The sequence below is a fragment of the Anneissia japonica genome, unplaced genomic scaffold (assembly GCF_011630105.1).
Source record: "Anneissia japonica isolate Jap-2015-1 unplaced genomic scaffold, ASM1163010v1 scaffold288036_len564833_cov171, whole genome shotgun sequence".
NCBI classification, from domain to species: domain Eukaryota; kingdom Metazoa; phylum Echinodermata; class Crinoidea; order Comatulida; family Comatulidae; genus Anneissia; species Anneissia japonica.
In genome coordinates, this window is record NW_022706414.1 from 6,096 (window position 1) to 16,500 (window position 10,405).

The 10,405-nt window shown below is 36.0% G+C and overlaps 1 protein-coding gene across 1 annotated transcript; it reads left to right on the top strand.

Moving 5' to 3' along the window:
- Nucleotides 1-1,063: 1,063 nt before the first annotated feature.
- LOC117106127 (protein NipSnap homolog 3A-like) lies at nt 1,064-5,816 on the top strand (the record flags this gene model as incomplete). The annotated part of the gene is made up of 5 exons (XM_033247474.1): nt 1,064-1,313; nt 2,386-2,550; nt 2,691-2,852; nt 3,160-3,246; nt 4,781-5,816. Coding segments are annotated over 5 exons (744 nt in total), but the record flags the coding sequence as incomplete, so codon positions are not given.
- Nucleotides 5,817-10,405: the final 4,589 nt, after the last annotated feature.

The following is a 10,405-nucleotide window of genomic DNA, read 5'->3' on the forward strand; positions in this document are numbered from 1 at the left end:
AACTAACGGTAATAAAAACAACAATAATAATAACAACAATGACAACAATAATAACAGCAATAATAATAATTATTACAATGTAGTACCAGTAAATGACTTGTGGCCGAGTTGACTTGTGGCCGAGTTGATTTGTGGCCGAGATGACTTGTGGCCGAGTTGACTGTAGCCAAATTTTTTGTGGCCGAGTTGGATCGAATTCTAGGCTACACCTTCGGCGGTGTTTCTACACTCTACATCCTCCAGCTTACTCAGTAAAAAAGACGAAAGGCCCGTTTTTGTGTAGTTGCCAGGCAGGTCAAGATACCTGCCTAGTAGGGTAGGCCGGTTATTCTACAAAAAGTACAATGAGACTATTTTCTATAAGCGTTGGCTTAGCTAGATCGGCCTTGGTTAGGCTTCTTAATCATAATAGCCATTAATAATTTCAGGAGACTCTGATGTAAGTTATGATGACTTCTCAATATCAGCCGCCGCGAAAGGTCAACTGCTCGGAATCTGTATGAAATGCCATATAGGCATTATTCTACAAGAGCTATTGTCGTAGTGGCTTCATGCTTTGGTAGTCCTATTTTAAGCCGGCGCTACCTTGTAGAATTTTGTCGTAGTGGTTTCATGCTTTGGTAGTCCTATTTTAAGCCGGCGCTACCTTGTGGAATTTTTTCTGGTCCAGGAAGCTGTTATTTTTTTCTTTTCTTTTCCTAATTGCGAAGTTATTCCATAACCTGGTCCAATGACAATAAATGCATCGTCACTAGAAACACGTCTAGTGGTAACAACAAGTCTTGTGACATCAGCAGTGGACATTAATCCACTACAACAACAAGAATCATGTCTGTGAATAAGACCTTTTAAATAGCAGGAGCAGATTCATAAACACAGCGGTACACAAGCACACTGCACATTGCAAGAAATGCATTGAAACAATTGCATACATTAAACCTTGATTAAACGATTTGGCTCGCTGCTGGCGTTTTTTTGTTTTTGTTTTTGTTTTTTTTTTTTTCTCATTGGCAATGGCCTTCGCTCAAAGATATTTACTTTAATATTTGTTAAAATATTTCAGGTTCTACAAAATTTTGCTAGGTCTGAACTAGCAATACAAGGCGGCTGTACCAGAAGATTCTTTGCAACATCCTCTTATAAAAGCAATTGCTATGAATTAAGGACCTATGCTGTTTTGCCAAATGCATTTCCTGACTTTGTAAAGCTTACCAATGAGATGCTGCATCTTCGCCTTGCTCATTCAAAACTCATTGGGTATTGGTTGGCTGATCTTGGTGCCTTGAATCAGGCAGTTCATATCTGGGAATACGGTGAGTACTGTTCAATGTAATATACATTCAATAGGCTAGATACAGAAGCTGATTTTATTAACATGACTGAAAATCTTAATCTGAATAAAAATTAAACTGCACAATCATTCATGTTTAACAAAACTGCTAATTCACTCCAATCTCCAAGGCCATTTTAGAGAGTTTTCAATAGATTGTAAAAAAAAAAAAATAATTTTGATTAGGCCTATCAATAGATTTGATTATTGGTGGAAACATAAAGCAGTTATGCTTTCTAAAAATAACTTGACCTAGATTGAAATATTGAGTGGTCTAATTATACCCCCAAAACACAACACATTTGTATTTCATTTGCTGTTGTTCATTTTTACTGATTTTCCTTGAGGCAGACTGCCATGATCTTTTTTTTTTTGTGGACAAAGACTTGACTTAACTTGACTTTATTTGGCCTCAAAAAGCAACATGAAAAATCAATTCAAAAGAAAAAAGTTAAAAGCACCAGGTTAAAACATTAAAAAGGTGAAAACACAAGCAAACAGGTCATCATTAAAAAAAAAGAAAAAATCAAGAGAAAGAAAGAAGACAGAATGACAAGGGACGAAAAGATGCCAGGAACGCCCATAAAGTCCTAAGACTTAATTCCAATGGTGTCCTTAAAAAGTAAGAGACGAGAAACACACAAGACAAAAAACACTTAATTATATAAAAGAGATGAAGAAATAAATTTAAAGCACTAAAAACGTTATCTTTAAGACAGCAGTAGTGGTGTAAGAATTTGCCCGGGAAGGAGGTCAGTGGGCCGATGTTCCCAACTAGAAGGCCAATTTTTCCAATGATAGCCTTCTGAAATGGTCTAGGGGAAGCCCGTTCTTCCGGGAATCTGACAATTTAGGGTTTGTAAGTTCACTGACTGGCGGTGATATAAAGTGTATATTGAAAATTATGCCGCATGCAACACGTCAGCCTTAAAGCATGTACCAGTCTTATGAAATCGGTCCAACACATTCTACATCAGTAATGTACAGTACATTGTAATTTCCTACAACAAAAATTGTCTGCAATCTTCAAATGCATTTTTAAATTGTTACTGTAGATAGTTACACTCATCGCAAGGAAGTACGGGCTAATTTAGCTGCTGATCAGACCTGGTTGAGTACTTACCTAATGAAGATGTTAAAAATGTTGGCATGGCAGGACAATGCAACTATGAACCAAGTGCCTTGGTGCTCTATAGAATCACAACCATTTAAAGAAGCAGGTAGGAAACGCATGATTCTCTCCCATTAAGCATTATACCAAATGTCATCATTGTTTAATATCATAATTTATTATCAAGTTGTAAGCCTTCATATAGTTTGTGAAATAAAATTAGTAATAAACAATATTGACTTCTTTCAGGTGTTTATGAACTGAAAGAAATGTTAATGAAGCCAGGTGGACCCCAGGTGTGGGGTGATGCTATGAAACGGTCAGTATTAACACAAGCCGAAGCACATAGTAAACACAAGTATGGCAAGCTTATGGGAGCTTGGAGTGGAGACTTTGGCCAAAGCTCTTCATGTAAGTTGTGATCCTAGTAGGGAAGTGAATGGATGGGGTAGGTGGGTGGGTACATGCATGTTACTTGGTACGAAATGTATCTATAAAATATTTAATTTTACTTCATTTTTCTGGTGATGTGTTTTTAAGCCCGCAATTGATTGTCTTTATGGCATTTATGTTTGAATTTATGTTGTCTACCTGATACGTTCCTACTAGTATCACATCGTCTCTTTTCTTTGTTATAATGGCTTCTTTGCTGATTGAATTTTTGTTTAGAAGTAGATATTCATGGCTCATAATATAAATGCATTTCTTTTATCCATAGTTTATCAATTGTGGAACTATGAAAGTCTTGATCATCGCCTGAAGCAGAAAGCAGAAATTGAAAGCCTACCTGAAGTCAGAGAAACAGGTGCTCAAATATCATTAAATATACCGCAGCAACATCCCGGTTGGGGCACCTATTATTTTACACTTGCAGATTCCTCTTTAACATTAAAAATGTATTTTTATATATTTATAGCATTATATAGATTAAAAGGCAAAATACTGAAAAACAACAATGCTGTGGGAAACAATGGCTGGATCTCAGTAGAGATACAAAAATGATAAGCAACAGCTAAAAAGTAGACGTAAGTAAACAGCCAGAAATAGAACCAGAGCTTTCGGACAACACTAGTCCTTCCTCAGTGGCGAGTGAGTGAGGGTAGAAAAAGCTAGATAGTATAAAGTGAGAATTTTGTAAACAATAGGCTGGGTGAGATTAGAATAAACAGCCTAAACAAGTAAACAGGAAGGCCAGAACTAAACTTTAGAGGCAAGCCTCAATAAATAAGCCAAATGATATAGCATTATATATATATATGTGTATATATATATATATATACATATATATATATATTTGCATTATATGGCCGTTTGCTGTTTTATGGGTTTTTCTCATTTGTCTTCCAAACGTATATATTATTTAAGAATCTCTATTGAGATCCAGCACCGCCATTGATGCACGGTAGAGATTGCATAGACTTTAGATCTCTGATCTTGTTCACAAATTCACGGACTAGTGCTGTCTTGTAAGAATTTTGTAGGACGCGTTAAGAATGACAAAATATTCTCTGTATCTACTGGAACCAAACCGCATAGCTTATATTCCACTATTTGCATTCACACCTGGGATGTGTGTATATATTGCCTTGGTTTGGTTCTGTAATCATTAATGGTCGTGGGACTAGTTTGGGCCCTACCTAAGCTGGTCGAACGTTTCATTTGGGTCTGTACCCTAGCTGCACTGATGAGGCCTGGAAGGCCGAAACGGATCCATCTGCAGATATTGGGATTCCTTCCAGTGGATGCTTTCGTTTTAATTTTAAATTGTTTTGCATTATATAGCCGTTTGCTGTTTTATGGGTTTTTCCCATTTGCCTTCCAAACTTTACCTTTTGGGTAATTTCTAATTAATATTGCATGGAATATTTGTATTTATTAAATATTCCATTAGATTTTTTTAAAACTAATAATGACTTTATATTGACAACTTGTAAGTCACATGATTAAATACGCCATTTTTGAGCTGTAGCATTACAATATGGGGCAAAGACAAGCCAAACCAGTCACTCCTCGCAAATCGTGTTTCAGAGAAAATGGCCAAAACATGCTGAAATGTCAAATTTTTAAAAATCAATTTTATTGCACTAAACTAACATTTATATATCTACACATCTTTTTAAGGATTTAAAGATAGTTTTTTATAAAATAGATTTTTAAAAATTTGACATTTCAGAATGTTTTGGCCATTTTCTCTGAAACACGATTTGCGACGAGTGACTGGTTTGGCTTGTCTTTGCCACATATGCAAATTCTGTATCAAATCTAATTTAGGATGTTCTATTTTCATATGTTTAGAACTAAATACTTTTTATTTACATATTTTTTTTTTTATATTAAAGGTGCAGCAGTTGAGAGGTTTATGACAGAGCATGTAACGTCAAAAGCACTTCTTCCAATGCCGTTTTCTCCTTTAAAGTGAACATCTTAATAAAGATATACTGCCAGCCAAGATGACAGTGAGCCTTATAATTTCATAACTAAACTTTAAGTAGGTCATTAAAATTATTCACATATGTTATACATTCAAGAAAACCAGATCGGGTGAGAAATCAGTACCTGTTTCGTCATCTTTCGTAAGTTGTTTACGTCACGTAAATACAGTAGCCCATCTATTCTGTACCGCAGTGCTTATGTCTAAGAAAAATCGCGGCAGGCCGTAAAAGAACCAGTCATTAAGTTCAAAACAGCAATAAATAGCATGTTTTAGAAATCGATCAGGTAAAAATAAAGATACACCTCGGTACAAGCCATTGTATAAGCTCAGCCTAATCATACTGGGCTAGCCTAGCCCTACAGTCATAGGCTAGACCTAGGTTCAGGTTTAGTTTAGTTAGCTAGGGCCTACCCTCTCTCTCTCTCTCGAATCCGGGTCGGATCAATATGGCTCTTCTTCCGCAATGCCATAGTGCATTAAGTTTAGGGCTAAGCCAGCTCCACCAATCAATACTTTGAATTTACGTAAGTACGCAACTCAATATGCATGCATCCTCCTATTTTATTCAGGAGAAACATTTCTCATGCCAAAATAGGCTAAGCTTACTGTATATATGCTGTATTTGCATGTACAAGAGGGTAACCCTATCAATACAACAGGCCCGAATCCAGTAGGGGAGAGGGAGCGCACATGGAAGGGGGGTGGGGGGAATATGTCCCGTTTTGCCACAATTTTTTAAATTTCAGTGCAATGTTATGTGCTACTCGCTTATTTATTTTAAAACTGTTCTGCCCACCCCCCTCCCCCACCCCCTTTGATAAATTCTTGATCAAACTGCACAACAATTCCACACAAGGACTATTCAGCAGAGACACTCAAAACATTAAAGACAAAGACATCCTTTAGAAAATAAATGACATGGTAACCATAACATCGATTGCATCCTCTTAAATATAATTCTTTTAGAATAGATACTCTGAAAGTGTTTTAAATATGAAATACATAATAATAATCAAACGTTTGTAATCATATTCAAAATAGAATCAGATACGTTTTAAAGTGAACTTGAGGGATCAGTAATAAACAGACTGGAAAATTCTTAATTATTAACTTTCTAAACTTAATTTTTGAAAAACACCTTTTTTTTTTTTTTTTTGATAGAAATCAATAATAGCCTATTCCATTGTATATTGTCAGCCAAAGATGTGTGATGTAATCAGTTCAGTATAGTTTCGTTTGTTCTTATTTTGACAGTATTATCTTTAGATTGTTATTATGTAATTTAATATAGAAATTTCAAAAATGTAGATTACAAAGAGAAGTGTGTCTTCACACAATACGATAGCGACATCCATGGCGTAAATAAATGACTATTTTCAAACTTGACTGAATTTCAGAAAATGTTTTTGTTAGGTGTATTTGAGACGAATTAGACTAATATTTTTCTCGTTTTCTTGACATAATAGTTATCACAGTCATCGAACTTGGTAACAGTTATTTATTAATTTTATTTTTTTTTTCAAATACAATACTTATTTAATGTCAATGGCCGTATTCGACTGGTCGTTTATCGGTAAACCACACCCACCTGCGCAGTAGTAAAATCCAGTCGAATGGAAAACTGGTAAATACTCGACAAAACAAAATGGCGGCATAGTTACCGCGATACACGCTGTGTAATCAAGGTTTCTTCGGCTTGTGGCAGCATGGGTTTATTTTCGTGAAAAATTTCCATCCACTTTTTGAATTCTGTTAACCTACAATTATTTTTTTTGACTTCATGTGGGTAAATATTATAATTTTTATTTTCTGAAATTTAATCTAAATTATATTAATGCAAATGTTGTTGCTAAACTAACTAATCGGCCACGTTTGTTTTGGTCATATGGATAACTTAACACTGATTAACGCACTATGGTTTACGTTAATTTTTGTTGTCAACGAAGTCTATTTTACAAACCAGTCAAATAAAAATAATACTCAACGAAAAATTGTAGTCAACGGAATGAACCAGTCAAATAAGCCCAATGTTTCTATAGTTGACAAGTTCTATTTTTATATTTAAAAAAAAAACCCAAAATATTTTTGGATTTCAACTACAATGTAAATGCAAATCATGTCCACAAAATTTACAATTTTAAATTTATCATTTATTGTATTTATAGTAACAATTGGTGTTTATCTATTGTTACTATGTGCATTCTGGATATCATTATTTAAGAATGTGTTATTTTAAAAAATAGGAAATATATATTTGCATTCAGTCTTTTGATTAGTTTTTAATAATTTATTTTTGTAAGACACTGGCTTCTATGACGAGCTTCATTATAACGGAGTCGGAGTGGAATCAGTTAGGCAAATGAAACTTCTGGGCATAACAATTCAGGAAAACTTAAAATGCGATGTCCATATCAACGGAACAGTAAGGCCAATAGAACATTGCATATGTTGTCAGTTTTAAAAGAAAATTGGAGCACGTGTGTCTCAAATCATTTATACGCCCTATCATCGAAGTGGCACTCCTCCCTTACTTCCGGACTGAGGCTGTCCAGGAAAAAGTTTTAAGAATTGTTCTGGGGCGGCAGTACTTCTCTTATACTGCCGCTCAGCTTGAGCAGTTTTCTCTGGAGAGACCCTGTGACCGCCGTTTATATCTCGTCCGGAAGTTTGGGGGACAGTCCGTAGAAATATGGATGATATTCTTTCCATGACCCGTTCTGAAGCAACTTAAAAAAAACTAAGAAACGCTAGCAAACTATCAGTGTCGTATGGAAAGATTTAAAAAATCAACATTACCCTTTTTAATTAAAAATGACTTTTGTATGACGAATTTGTATATTTTAATAAACTGTAGTTTTAATAATAATTATGTATATAATATATATATATATATGTATATATATGTTATATGTATGTCCTTGTATTTGGTTTTTAATGTATTTCTTAAGATTGATTTTGTAAATTGACTCAATTTAGTTTTGTACTGCAATGTCCCAAAAAAAAAAACAGAATGAATGAATAAATGAATCTTACTAATATAACTCAAATCATGAATATTATAGATCCAAACGATCGACGGGATATACTGTAATAAACAACACGAGTTTGAAAGCAAGAAGGTTTAATCAATATGTTTATGCTGTATCACACTGCAGTCATCTTCAGTAACTAAAAGAACTTAAAACTTAGGAGGAACTCAACATTACCCTTTTAAATTAAAACTGATTTGGTGTAAACAAATAAAAAATTATATATTGTGACAATTATTTATATTTTCTCACGAATTTGTATATTTTAATAAATTATAGTTTTGTTAATAATTATATATACACACACACGCACACCTTTGTGTGCGTGTGTGTGGGTGGGTGGGTAGGTGTGTGTGTGTGTGTATGTATGTCCGTAACACATGAATTTACTACTGCAAGCTACTAAATGTTAATTTAAATTAAAACAATTTTAAATAAGGGGAAATAAGATTTTGACGTTCAAAATTTTGGAAGATTAGCCTTGCATTTTACTCCGTTTATAGGCAACCAACTAGATGCAGTATCAAGACCATAAAAAGCAGAAAAATTAGGAATTCCGACAATGAAGCAGGGGGTCGTCTTATACGTGAGTATATACGGTGTCTTGAGGACAAGCGTTGCGCATAGTCATAAGGAAAACTTGAGAATTGCTGGATAAACAAGGCCTGTTTGGAACCGTCCATTTTCAATCGCGGAATAATTTCTTCATAATGATTAACCGTGAGTTATCAGTAAAAATTTCTCTGGGTATAGTTATGCTCAAAGAAATGAAGGAATAAATAAAAGTGGGACGACCCCACAAAAGAGAAAAAAAAAATTTAACTGGGTATGCTGATTTAGCCTTACTTTTTTTCTTTTTCTTTTTTTAATTGAGGAATACCCAGCCAAATTTTTTCTATAAAAAAAAAAACGTGTTTCATAAGAAATTTGCATAAATTCAATTAATAATTAATGTTTTTTTTTATCAATCACCGTTCAGAAAATATGGCACTTAATATTCCAATCGTCGCGCATTATGCACGGTACTGAACGCGCTCTATCCACTAGCCAACCAGGGACCTCCCTGAGCTGGTGCTACTTGCACGCACAAGAGGCATACACCAAGATCCTGCAGTTCGCTTGCCTTGAAAGCGGTGCCTCACGATGTGCGATTATACAAGTACTGTTCCCCATGGGAACATTGTGGAACTGCCTGCGGTTCGACACTTCGGTATTTATTGTTGTTGAATAAAATAAATATACTTTAGCAGGCCCGTAGCCAGGCTCTTCCAAGGAGGGGGGGGGGGGGGTGGGTTGAGGGGGGGGGGGGGTGGATTCTGGGCGTGAGGTCCACAGTCAGTGCCCCGGTGGGGTTGGCGAAACTCCCAAAGCAAGAGGAATTTTGTGCTTTACAGGTCTAAATAATGCTATAAGCAGATGTGTTTGAAAATATCTGTGTCTGGGTAGGTCTGCAGTGCATTAGTTGGATTGGAGGACTTATTTGGGAAATTTAAAGAGGGGGTTTCACCAGAAAAGAGGGGGATTTTGCTAGAAAAGGGGGTTCTCCCGAACCATAAACCGCCTCCCCCCCCCCCCCGCATACGGGCCTGCTTATGTAGGCCTACTTATTTTTAGTTCAATTGCTTTTTTCCTAAGCGTGGCGGTCATTTCGTTTTCCCGCCTAAGCGTGGCGGGACCGCCACGCTTAAGTGTAGCTAGCGAGATCCTTGGTATTGATAGTATAAGAAACAGCATTTAATCAGGACGCAGTGCTCCGGAACGCCACCGTCAATGGGGTGTGCGAAGCACAACTCGGAGTGAGAAGTGGAACGTGAAATTTCGAGGTTCCCGGAACGCCGCCCTCAGCGGCGTGTGCGAGGCGCAACTCGGAGTCAGAAGTGGAACGTGAAATTTATATGGTTTTTATAGTCAGATTTGCGAGAAAAACTTTAGCTACCCGTATTTCTCGACTGAGACGTCAGTGGGAGCTGTAATTTGTATGGCAAGGAGATAGTGCTACACGCATTCATGCATTACATATAGTTTCATCTTGCTGTACTCCAACATCACTAGCGCATGGTAACAACCAACTGACTGCAGACAATTTCCGGTCGCACATTACTCTCGATAACGCAGCACCCCTAGTTCCGTCACCTCTGGTTATTTGAGTAGTGTGATAATATGACGTGTTGTAGCATGCGTACAAAAATTTACTGATTCTAAATTAGCGTTTAGAAATCACGTTTTACGTTCGGCATTAAGACAGTTTTTCGATGTATTGTTTTAACAGTGGTAATTTCTGACGAACATTTCGTTCATATTCAAAATGAATAAGAAGTAATAGGCATAGATGACGTATAGCAAGAAAATATAACATTCTGTTAGCCAATAACACCTCATCGTAACACCCAAGATCTTGGGTATTTTGACTTGGTCTTGGGTTCTTGGGTATTCCGTTCAAATCCTTGGGTATTTTATTTTTACTAAGAAAATTAAATATTTTTGTCATAGAGGAAGAATTA